Source organism: Toxotes jaculatrix, chromosome 10 (genome assembly GCF_017976425.1).
Source record: "Toxotes jaculatrix isolate fToxJac2 chromosome 10, fToxJac2.pri, whole genome shotgun sequence".
In the NCBI taxonomy this organism is placed as follows: domain Eukaryota; kingdom Metazoa; phylum Chordata; class Actinopteri; family Toxotidae; genus Toxotes; species Toxotes jaculatrix.
This window is the reverse complement of record NC_054403.1, coordinates 14,093,606-14,105,896: the sequence shown is the minus strand read 5'-3', so window position 1 is coordinate 14,105,896 and position 12,291 is coordinate 14,093,606. Positions and strand designations below refer to the sequence as shown.

The window sequence follows — 12,291 nt, the reverse complement described above, 5'->3', positions numbered from 1 at the left end:
AGCAGAATCTATTCGGCAGCCAGCAGTGATGAAAGTCCTAATAAACAAAACAAAATTTTACTCCACTATTGTAAAAGAGAAATATTGTGCTTTTTAGATTAAAAATGTACATACTAAAGTATGATGGTCTCGTAAATCTGATGTATTAATTGCCCGTATAAACTAGAGTATAAACTGTTGCACAGTTTATATACTGTGCATATGATATTTACACAGAACACTGATAGGGGCTCTTTGCTGTATAGGTACATTTGTTGCAGATTATACTTTTACTTTCACTTAAACTTAATGCTATATTTATATTTCTGGGTACTCTATGTACTTCCTCCACCACTTAACAAGAAGTTTCTGTCTTGTTTCCATTTGTTTCTTCATCACCCAAGAACTGTAATCCTTAGAAGTAATTTGTGAGTATAAATGATTCTCAGCTGAAAACAACAGTGGTGGAAAGTAACCAAGTACATTTACTCAAGCACTGTACTTAAGTACAATTTTGAGGTATTTTACCTGAGTATTTCCATTGAATGCTACTTCATACATCACCATTCAAACACGGTTTAATTTACAAAATTATATCCGTTGTTAAAGGTTAAATCAGTGAATCTCAGCCTTTTTGGCTCATGACCTCTAACAACAACAAAAAAAGGAACGTGTGTTGTTGCATGTCATGTTTCAGGTGTCAATGAGTTTTTAGCACTTCTACCACAGACACTTACCCTCTAAAAGTCTCTCTATGATTACTATAAATAACTGTTCAGGCCACAAGTTTTCTTTTCACAAAAAGAAAAAAAAAAGTTGTAGTTGTGTAACTGAACATGACTTCCTCTCTCAATAATCACCTCATGACCTTTGTGGCCATTTTGAGAGGGCCCAACTCCTTAAGTTGGGACTAAACTACAAAATGTATGCAAAGTGGTTAAAACTAGCTCCATACTGACCAGCTACAACAGTAAAAATGCTGCTTACACATTGATAATAGTCACAGTAATAATGCTACATGTATTAATATGTCAGTCAGGGTAGGTTTTTCTGCAGAATGAGTATATTTAATTCTGATACTTCTGCTATTCTGACACTAATAATTATTTACTTTTACTGAGGTGGGATTTTGCAGGACTTAGATTGTTGTATGGGTATTTTCATGTAAGACTTCAGTGGCTCCACTGAGGGGTGGACGTCGACATAGTACGTAAACCTTTGCGTGCGTATGACGTCGCTGTCTTCTCCTCCTCCGTAGACTCTCCTCCGCTGGGGAAGCCGCTGTGCTGTGGATGGTGAAGTCCTCACCCTAGGAAACAAACCAGAGGGCGGAATAAACAGCTGTTGGTCCGAACGAATAGGCACCCAAGCAGGACACTGTGGAGTGGGGACCAAATCTGGAAAGGTGAGAAGTTCCGTCTTCTTTTTGGGGATTTATTTTTTATTTATTTATTCGCGCAGCCTTGGACACAGCAGCAGCAGCAGCCGCAGCCGCGGACGCGATCGTCAGCTGTTTGCTCTGACTGGCTGTAACAGGCTGCACAGTCTGTGGTTTGGTGCAGCAACGAAGCGCGGTCTCTCAGCTGGTCAGTCAGGATCAAACCATTTCGCTACGATCACTCGCCTGTTTACTGTGTGAGGATATGAAGTCAGGGTAGTGCCTGCATGCAGCGAGCTGGAGCCGTATCACATACTTGCTGTCATATAATGCGGGCGGTTACCATACTGTTCATGCCACAGTGGCTGTCAATAGAAAACAGGCTCATGAAACCCTTTAGGGGTTTTTTTTTATATACTTTATTTAAATTGATCCGTTTTACTGTACATAATGCCGCATCCTTAAATGTAAGATTGGACTTAATCAACAATAATTACATCCTATCTAAGCACAACGAGGAAATGGTCAGTATTTAATCGCTTTATTTTGATAGTCTTCCTGTTTGTTTTTATTACATACACAATAAAAATTGTGTGGTATGTTGATTCTGTCTGTGTAAAGAATGACAATAAATTGTACCTTTGATGGGAGCTGTGGATAAAATTGTCCACCAAAGTATGCATATATATTTTTTTCTACCTTGATGTTGAAATTGATTTCTATTTTTTTTTTTTTTTTTTTTATCCTGGATTAAATAATGATTAAATAATGAGTTAAAATGTCTTACACTTCATCACATTGATGCAAAAATCCTGTAAATCCTCTAATGTCATTAGGCAGTGATGGCCTAATGCAACCAGAGATATGACAAAATCCCTGACAGCATATATCTCATGGGATATATCATATACCATATATCATATATCACCAACATCAACTGGACTAAACAAGTGTTGTGAAAACGTATTCCTTCCAAATCATGTAACGGCCCAAACCAGACACCTGGCGTCCTCATACTCTTCTTTATGTGATACAATCAAACCCTAATATTCATGTGTTGTTTCAGAGAAAAGAAAAAAAAAACAAAACTACCAGTATTTGCCTCACCCACGGCACACGTTTGGCTGAGGAACCTGCAGAGCCTGTCTGAGCCTGCCAGCAACAGCAGGTTTTAGTGGAGACCCACCTGTACTGTGCAATGGCTCTGCTCACTCTGCACAGGATCCCTTCCCTCTCCACCGCTCCAGTGAGTTCACTCATCCCCTCCACCTTGTTGTGCACAAACAAGTTGGGCATTTTGCATCATATGCACAGATATGTAGTTGTTTACCTTTGCTTCAAGTAAGAGTGAATCAGAACTATACCAGAGCTGTTTAGTTGTGATATTATCCAGAGTGTGACCCATTGTGGATAATACCACTGCATTTGCCTGAATGATAATGAGGCTTTCTTTTTTCCAGTTGATACCAGGGATATGATTACACTGATAGGCTTACAGGGCAAACATTCCACAGATATATGGTCATCAAAGTGATTTAGCCCCCATTCACATTCATTGGATGTCAGAGAGTGATTGAATCACCGTCTGTCTGTCGAAACCTTCGCTGTCACTGTGGCCGTTTAATCCACACATGCAATCGTATGAAACACTGTATCATCAGCCTCTGTCTATAACCTTATCTCTTCTCCTCTCATTCTGTCACTTTTTCCATTAAGATGATTTAACTTTATGTCAAAGCCTTGGCTTTTCTCCTGGTCTTTATCATTGCCAACTAAACCATAAATGACCCGACTGTGGGTCCTGTTCTCATTTTTTGCATACTTTGTCACAGAATCTAATCACTCTACTATCTTAACTTGTGCTCTCTCCTTTTTTTTTTTTCTTCTTCAAACCCTCATCGTTCCTCTCCTGGCTCCTGCCCACTTCTCCTCTTTAATTTTTTTTTCTTGACTCTGTCTGGACTTGTCAGTTGCGTAACAGGTAATGTTACTGTCTCAAGTTTGTTTCTCCGTAAACCCCTGCTACTGCTGCTTGTCTCTTGTTTCTTTCTCCCTCCCCTTTCTTGTATTGCATTTCTCCCTTATTCCTTATTCTTCTGTAATTTCACTGCCGATCTCTTTGTTTTTATCTTTACCCCCTTAGTGTCTTCTTCCTTCTACTTACATATCACTCTTTGTGTCTGTCTTCCACTGCACCTTATCTGTGTTGCACCACATTTCACCAAAGAAAATTACTGAACATTTCTTTCTGGTCATTTGTGTTCTCACTTACAACAGGAAACACATCACAGACACACTGCCACCGATGCTCGCAGAAAGCTTGTTATAGTGTTTAAACACTTTTGTCTTCATCAAATTAGAAATGTGCCCATTTGGGAGAATAAGAAACAGAGAGAAGTTTTTACTTATGACTCTTTGGTCTGTGCATATGTCAGATCTCTTTCATAATCATAAACAGCCTGCACAATAGAAACTTTTCAGTCTGCTGGAGTGTATAGGGGAAAAAAACATTTAAAAAAAAAGCATCATCATTAAAAAATAGACAAAAACATGTGAGATAGGGTAAGATTTGTACACACAAACTGAATCACACACAACAGAGGCTAAATATTTGCATTTTCCAGTTTTCTTGATGAGACTTTCTCGTAATTTATTTAACTTTTTTTAAGGATGAAAGCCTCCAAAGAAGAGGGAGACTTCAGAAAAGGTAGATATACACCCGTGTCTTCTCCAAATTCTCATTTAACTAAAGTCATAACAATCAGATGCGTGCTGACAGCGGTGTTAAACTAACTGATTTCTGCCCATCTCCAGGGAGAGCTTTGCCCTCGTGAAGGGGGCGGTCCTTCTGCTGGAAGAGGATGAGAGGGAGGGCCTTCAGGATGAGGCTTCTCACACTCCCACGTCTCCCGTGAAGCAAAGCAGCGGAGCTTCAGGCACACGGCACAGACACCTCCATGCCATGATTGAACACCTCAGACCAGAAGATACCATCAAGCTGGTGAGGCCTCATGTTCCCACGCACGGTGCAGTTCAGATCAGTAAAACCTGAAAACTGTCACGCAGAAAAGTTTTTGTTTGTGACCCAGTTATGAAAGTAAGTAAGTTTGTTTACACTTGAAATCATATCTCAGGTAAACTCAGTATGTTGAGTTCCCTCAGATATTGGAATCGTCTTGCTCTTTTTGCAGTCTCACAATCTCCTGGCATCGGGGGAAACACACAAACTACAAACAAAATCTAGGGATGCATCCACAATCCACAGTTTCTTGATTCATGTCATCACAAAATTCATTGTTTCTCCTATCAGTCTCTAGCATCGTAGCATCCCTGGCATCACGTTACCTTACTTAAAAATTATTCCAATGAATTTCATGCAATGAGGTTTACAGGTTTTGGGAGAATTTTTGGGAAAAGAGAGCACTGGTATCGGGTTGTTCGTCGGAAACCCTGAGATGAGATATCGGCGTTGGTATGTGGAGAGGAAAAAATTGAATCAGTCAGTTAATTAGCCAATTAATTGAGCAGCAGTAGTTGGACAGTGTTCTCTGACTGGGACACATCAGGTAGACAGTGATATTCTTTAAGCTGTTAAGGGCAACATGACCACAGGATGCCAGACTTTAAGGTAAACATGTAAATATCCCACCAGTGGACTGTACTGTCTGCTTTGCATGTTCCTGCCCATTTACTGCAAAACAGAAACAAACTTACTGATGCTTCCCAAAGCGTTCCACTGATTTTAACATTGACCTGTACGTTTTTTTTTAGGCATCTGCTGGATTCATTCCATCATTAGATCATTAGTCAGTTATGCTGTTGTGCTGAAGTAATGAAAAAAAAAATACTTGGATACACTAAGAGTTTCAGCTGTATCACCTGACTAATCATTAAGTGTGATGGAGCCAGAAATAAATTGAAACCAGAGGTTGTCTGGATGGCACAAAAACCCCCCGAAATCAATCAAAAACATAATGTCTGCTGTACATATACAGGATTTAGAGTTAATGGGATAAAACATTAAAAAAAAGAACACAGGTATGTTTCTTTAAGTGGACTTTAGCCAGTATTTGGGTTTCTCTGTAAACATAACATTGACTTCCTTAATTCGATTTTCTCAGGAAGGCCAAGGACAATATAAAGCACTGGATATTTTGTCCTGTGTGTAGTCAGACAGGTTTATTGAGTTTAATGTGCAACTCCAGACTTCAGAAAAAAACTGCAACATGTTGCACAAAAAATACATGGATTTTACTGAGCATCAGACCTACCGCCTTCCTCTCTGTCTCCTTGCTGCTATCATCTTTTCTCCCCTCTGTCATGCAGGCGGTGCAGTTGGAGTCGGTCAGCCCCGTCAGAGTCAGGTATCTGATCGTCGTTTCCACCCTTGGCAGCAAACAGGAGAGCATCCTGCTGGGCATGGATTTCCCCAACTCAGACAGGTAAGTGTAACCAAGATGCCGGTGTACTGTTGCACAAAGAGCACACAAGATAAGATTTCCATTCAGTTAACAATTTCTGGTTAAGCTTTGGACATTTTAAATGTCCTTCCTTGTCTCTGTGTCCTCACCGCCTCTCTCTCTGCAGCAATCAGTGCACCATCGGCCTGGTTCTGCCGATATGGAGCGACACGCAGGTGTACCTGGATGGAGACGGGTAAGAAATGTTTAAAAAAAAAAGGGACTGACGGTTGAATTAGAAGTGTAAAAGCAGAGGCGAGTGAGTTTGTGAGGCTGCAGCACAGACGGTACAGCTTGATGTCTGGGATATTGGCCAGAGATATTAAGAATGAGTAATGACTCTATTTATGGAGTTGAAACATTCTCCATGAATTACAACTGCTCGGATCACTCACTCAGACAATTACATAAGCACGGAGGTCATCTGTTAAGAAACAAAGTCTGGTTAGCTTCTTTCTGTTTCAGTACCCAAAGGTCAATGAGAGTTTATCTGCTGAATGTTCTTGTAAATATACCAGAGTCCACAAATATGCAGTCCAGCTCAGTTTTTAGTGTAATGGTTGAGACTGTTTGTTTTTTTTGTTTGTTTTTTTTTACCTCTCATTACAGTTTTTGCAATAAATGGGGTAACTCTTTAGCCGTCAGCTGCTCAGAGGAGGATTTTAGAGAAGGGCAATGTGAAACTAAGAATTAGCAGGTCTAAAAACAGTGACATGGTGTGGTGGCCCCGCGGTGGGCTGCCGTGTTTTAACACATCTGTCATCACACGCTGTTTGTCGTACAAGACGCTTTGATTGGCTGCCACGTCACACGTTCACCCTCATCAGGCTGGATTGCACCTTCAACTGTGCCAATTTCTCTCTCTTTTTCAGAACATTTTCTGTTCCCACTTTATTCACTGAATAAATGAATAATCTTGGCTCGTGTTCACTGTCAGTCTGTTTTGTAGTAATGCCCATAATGACCCTAATGCTTCTTATCAGTGTAACTTCCTCCTTTCTCTTTCTTCTCTTTCTCTCCCTCTGACTCAATTATCAGAGCTCATGTTTTTTTTTTGTTTTTGTTTTTTACAGTGGTTTTAGCGTGACCTCAGCTGAAGAGACCAGAATTTTTAAGCCTGTTTCCATGCAGACCATGTGGTGAGTAAAAATGCTGACACCCAAATATTAACACCAAGCATGAAAGTCCTTTTTATGGCCTCCAGCGTATCACATCCTAAAGCACCTCATCAAGAACATCCCTGGCTATCCCCTGCTTCTTCCTGTAGTGACATTATCCTTCTTCTCCCCCTCCTCACTGCCGTAAGGTCAGTGCTGCAGGTGTTGCACGGCTGCTGCGAGCGGGCGGTGAAGGCAGTAGTGATCCCAGGCTCTGGCCTGGAGTGGGCCCAGCTCTACCACAAGCACATCGAGTCCGATCGCTTCTGCCTCAACGAATGGGAAGCCATGAACGACCTGGAGTCAGTCCGCCGGGACATTAATGGACAGAGGTAAGTATCTGTTGTTTTTTTTAGTTCTTCTTTCAATAGGAGCTGAGAAATACTTTCTCCTGCTGCCTGTGATGAAACAAGTATTTAAATAAAAGTAGAAATACAGCATACTCTGCTGCTGTCCAGTAGTCCAGCATTCAAAAAGTTCTTATATCTCACACACACCTTGTCAACTTGTCCTAAACTTTTCCTTTTTTTTTTTTTCCCTTGCGCGGGAAGCTCGGCAGACAGAATCTCCAACGAGAGACTGATCAAAGAGCATCTGAGAGACATTATGAGGACTGAAGACCTGGACAACCTCACGTCTAAAATGGTGAGACGTGGGCAGATGTAAAGAGGAAGTAGGCTCGAATGAAGACTGAGAACTACCGGAGCAGTGCTGCAGAAAATAATAGGTCAAATGGATAAGAGACTACATCCAAACCTGTATAATCTGGTCTTTTCTCTGCTCTGCTCTAGGTACACTCTGCCCTGGAGAAGAGGATAGGCTTTGACATGAGACCTTACAAGGAATACATTGACAATGAGATCCTGGTCACCATGGCTCAGATGGACAAGCCCTCTAAAATATTTGACTATATGTATCTGGTGAGTGACTGCTCACTCTGCTTCAAAGACAGTAATAAGTTTTATTTTAATCGCGTTGGTGAGAAACCTTTTCTTTTGCTTTGGTCAGTAAACTTACGGAAGTGTGCTTTCACCAGGATGTTGATGTGACTGTAACTTCCCCTTTCTGAAAGACGTGTGTTGACAGTGATAGGGAAGACGGCTGTGCAGGCCCTTTTCTTTTCTTTTCGTCCTCTGTGCCCTCAACTGAATGTCACTTGCTTTGTGTGGTTTCAGGGCTCTGAGTGGAACGCAGCTAACTTTGAGGAGCTGCAGAAAAACAAGTCAGTGTTTCCACCTGCAACATTTTCTACAGCTGTTGTATCCTTGCTGTTGTCTCTAGTTTCCATTGCTTCATCACATGGGTAATACTGAATTGTCTATTGTGTTTTGCTGAGTCACCACAGTGAATCTAATTTTGCGTCTGCATGTTTTTCAGCGTGGGCTACATCCTCAATGTGACAAGAGAGATCGACAACTTTTTCCCAGAGTCCTTCACTTACATGAACATCAGAGTGTACGACGTTGAAGCCACCGACCTGCTCTCTCACTGGACAGACACATATAACTTCATCAACACTGCAAGGTAGTCCTGAAGGACTACACACATTAGAAATCCCCTAACACGAAAAGGTCATTTGTGGCAACTGTCCATGATTATCATATTGTTCCACAGACCACAGATCCACTCAGTTCAAGTTGTGTGAATGATACTGAAACTCATATTAATGTGTGAAACCTTCCAACTGCATTATCCAAACAGAGTGTAACAGAGAAATTAGTGCATTTGTATTTTTCAGTTGCATTTAGACTCTTGAAAGAGAAGAGAAGAAGAGAGAGGGCTAGCTTACCCACCAGTAGCTCAATTCACATGATGAGATTAATCCGACAGGTCACTTCACACCATTATCCACTCTATACCACTGCGTGAGCTTTCGCTTGATCTCTGCGTGTTGCAGGAAGAGTGGACAGGCTGTGTTGGTGCACTGCAAGATGGGCGTTTCTCGCTCTGCTTCCACGGTGATCGCCTACGCCATGAAACAGCAGCACTGGCCGCTGGATGTGGCGCTGGCCTTCGTCAGGGATCGCCGGTCCATCGTCAAACCCAACGAGGGCTTCATGAAGCAGCTCCAGACCTACAATGGCATCCTCAACGCAAGGTCAGGCACGATGTTAGACCTATTGCAAAATGAAAAATAAAAGCATTTTATGAGATTGTCACTGTTTGTGAGATTTTATTTTTTTCCTTGATGTTGATTTTTGGGCTCATGATTTCAGCCAGCAGCGTCACAGCACACTCTGGAGGCGAAAGTCGAGAGACCAAAGACAGAAGTCAATTCGCAAGGAGGAAGACAGGGAGGAAGGAAAGCCAGGAGAGGAAGAGGAAGAGGAGGAGGAAGAGGATGAGGGACTTGATGAGGAGGAGGATGTAGAGAGTCCAGATGAAAAAGATGAATCAGAGGAAGACACAGAGGTGATAATTTACAACAACATTATTTATATCCTGCAGTTTTATTTTTAATCTTTATGGCTTCAACCCTTTTATCTTCTCAAACACATCTAGGTGTTTGAAGAACGCGTCCCCCCATCAGACACCAACCAGGACCCCGGACAGTCTGGACCAACAAGTGTCAATCCCATAATCGCTGTACATGAACCAGACAAGGTGCGGAAAGCTGCAGATTTACTCACCCACACTGCATCTGAGGATTGAGTATCTCCCCATGTTACTGGAACCCTTCACTGATTTTTTGATAGTCGTTTTCTTTGTCTCATCTCAAGGTCGCTCCGAGTGTTAATCGCAGCGGCAGGATGAACCTCTTCTCCCTCATGCAGTCCATTAGTGAACTGGATGACGAGGACAAGGGATGTGAACAGGTAAGGTGCCGAGAGGAATGACTGAGCAAACTCACAGTCTGCCTTTCATACTCTTTGTTATTGTAAGTTGAGCTTACAGACACAAATGGCTGATAATAACAAGTGAAGAAATTTACTCTGGAAAGAGGGAGGAAATGTGCAGACCACAAACTTCAAATAACTGTACACTTTACTTGCAATGTAGATGTGTGATACTAACCATATATTCACAAGTATATCAAAAATATTTTTTAGTTGGTCCTTAAAGTACAAAACAAGAAAACTTGCTTCAAGGTTTAAGGCTTACATTTCTCTTGCCTTTTTAAAATCCCACCAGAGTTTTTTTTTAATTGAAAGAGAAACTTTTTTATGATAGTGCCAGGAAATGGCAGCTACAGGAAATAGTCTATAAATAGTCTAGTCTATATGTGGACTTTGTTGTAATAGTACATTGTTTGATATCCCGAGACAGTCATGTTTCTGCATATTTCTGCTCTGTGAGAATTAGGGATGCAACTATTGATTATTTTCATCATCGATTAGTAAACAATTATCTTCTTGATCAATTTCTTATGATTTTAGTCTGACTCTGATGCCTTCACATTGCTTGTTTAGTCCACCTAACATTCCAAAATATTCAGTTTACAGCAAATTGGCACATTCGAGAAGCTGGAACCAGAGAATATTTGGCACTTTTGTTTGAAAAATGAATCAATAATTGGATTATCAGTACGGCTACCAATTCATTTTCTACCAGTCATCTAATTGATTAGTCTAGTAATTGTTGCAGCTCTAGTGCCAATGCTCCTTTCCATGTCTTTAAGTAACTACTAACTACTACCTGTGCTACTTTTAATTATTCTTTTCAAAGCTTCCCGGCAGTCCAAGGCGGTCTCCAGGACAGCGGAGGCGAAGCCACGGGCGACGAGGTCTGATTCACCAGAGAGCATGTGTGGATGTTTCACCTGAACCACGCAGCCTGCCGGACGCCGGTCAAAGTAAACCCTAAAGAAATCAAAGACGTGGAAGAGCAGGGAGGGACTGGGTCCTATAAAGGAGGCAGAGAGGAGGAGAAGCATGGTGGGGAAAAAGTCTTGAATACGAGGCCTGAAGGAAAAGTGCGTTCTGGTAACATGCCAAGGTTTTTATACACTGCTACGCTGTGGCTCAGCTATATATTTTAGATTATTTAGATCAGAGGTGTCCAAACTGTTCCACAAAGGGCCACGTGGCTGCAGGTTTTAGTTCCAACCAATCAAGAGCACACAGTTTGACCAATCAACTGTCTGAACACTGAGATCAGTTGATGAAATGAGTCAGGTCTGGTGTGCTGCTGCTTGGTTGGAACAAACCCCTGCAGCCACACGGCCCTTTGTGGAACAGTTTGGACGCTTCTGATTTAAATGCTGAACGTTTTAATTTATGTTTTGCATTTCTGTTTATAATTATTTTAACTGATGGTTCACTGTTGTTAAAAAGATCTTGCTGTAGTATTGCTATACCAGTAAAAAGCCAGGATATTTGATTGTATTATTATGGTTTATGCAGTGTTTTAGAACATATCCTACCACATACAGACGTACCGGTTTCTCCCTCCATGTAGCATCCTCTTTCTCGAGCTACCTTGTTACCTCATCCCTTCTTCATTGCTTGCATTACCACTCCAGAGATTATATCTATGCAATTACTGTTCTCTGTAAATATGAGGCTGTATGCTGCCAATCCAAGGTAGACAGTTTTAAATGTTTTTCATATTCTCTCTCTCATCAGCAGCTGTGCTCTACTCTGCTACATCTGAGCTGTGCATTATGGACCAAGTTAGGGCCAGTTTTGTGGCACAAGCCTGTTTGCCAAACGATGTATTCCAATGTGCCAATGACTATATATTTAATTGAAAATCTATATCATGTCAGTATGTTAAAAACCAGAGTCACCTATTTTATTTTTATTCATTCTACTTAAACACCAGGGCTATACGAGTGCCTTCAACCTGAGAATGAAATATGACTCTATGACTGGTGTTTGTAATGTTTTTACTATGGTGGGGGCTGAGTATCGTTCGTATCTTGTACTGTTTCTCTCTTGGTTTGACTGCAGTATAAATGTGACATCCCAAAGTTCTGCATGCATCCTAAATGCATAAATATATATATATACAGTATTTATGTAACGACACAAAATTGCTGATGAACTGGGTGCATGTTATGTGATTTTATACCAGCCTGTGAGAGCAAATTGTTCAGGGGTTTTCTCATGTATTTATACATATGGACATTTATTGGATCAAGGTAAATTCAGTATACTACTGTTGTCAGATTTATGATGCTGAAGTGGAGCATTCTTATTTCATGCTGGTGTTACTCTTTATCCGGTAAACCCAAACGCAAGCTTACTTCAAATTTTAACGTGCATGCTCACCATTAAAAAAAAAAAAAAAAGAAAGAAGAAGAAACCATGCACTTTATAATCCCACAACACACACTGTTCCCACTGTCTGAGCCAACGTCACGCTGTACTATGAT

General features: G+C 41.1%; 1 protein-coding gene across 1 annotated transcript; it reads left to right on the top strand.

Annotated features, from left to right (window-relative positions):
* Positions 1 to 1,242: 1,242 nt before the first annotated feature.
* si:ch211-203d1.3 (protein phosphatase Slingshot homolog 3) lies at positions 1,243 to 12,224 on the top strand. Its single transcript, XM_041048384.1, has 17 exons — positions 1,243 to 1,384; positions 2,424 to 2,603; positions 4,027 to 4,064; positions 4,172 to 4,358; positions 5,684 to 5,799; positions 5,945 to 6,013; positions 6,891 to 6,956; positions 7,124 to 7,306; positions 7,526 to 7,619; positions 7,766 to 7,894; positions 8,150 to 8,196; positions 8,352 to 8,498; positions 8,872 to 9,072; positions 9,191 to 9,386; positions 9,477 to 9,578; positions 9,695 to 9,790; positions 10,641 to 12,224. The coding sequence occupies exons 2-17, from the start codon at positions 2,556 to 2,558 to the stop codon at positions 10,776 to 10,778; spliced, it is 1,857 nt and encodes a 618-aa protein (XP_040904318.1). The 5' UTR covers positions 1,243 to 1,384; positions 2,424 to 2,555; the 3' UTR covers positions 10,779 to 12,224.
* The last annotated feature ends 67 nt before the right edge of the window (positions 12,225 to 12,291 follow it).

Excerpts from the sequence above, each read along its gene's own strand:
- si:ch211-203d1.3 (XM_041048384.1), top strand. The coding sequence starts at position 2,556 with ATGGCTCTGCTCACTCTGCACAGGATCCCTTCCCTCTCCACCGCTCCA. Across the intron at positions 4,065-4,171 it reads AGAGGGAGACTTCAGAAAAG|GGAGAGCTTTGCCCTCGTGA; the intron begins GTAGATATACAC and ends GCCCATCTCCAG. Across the intron at positions 6,957-7,123 it reads GTTTCCATGCAGACCATGTG|GTCAGTGCTGCAGGTGTTGC; the intron begins GTGAGTAAAAAT and ends CACTGCCGTAAG.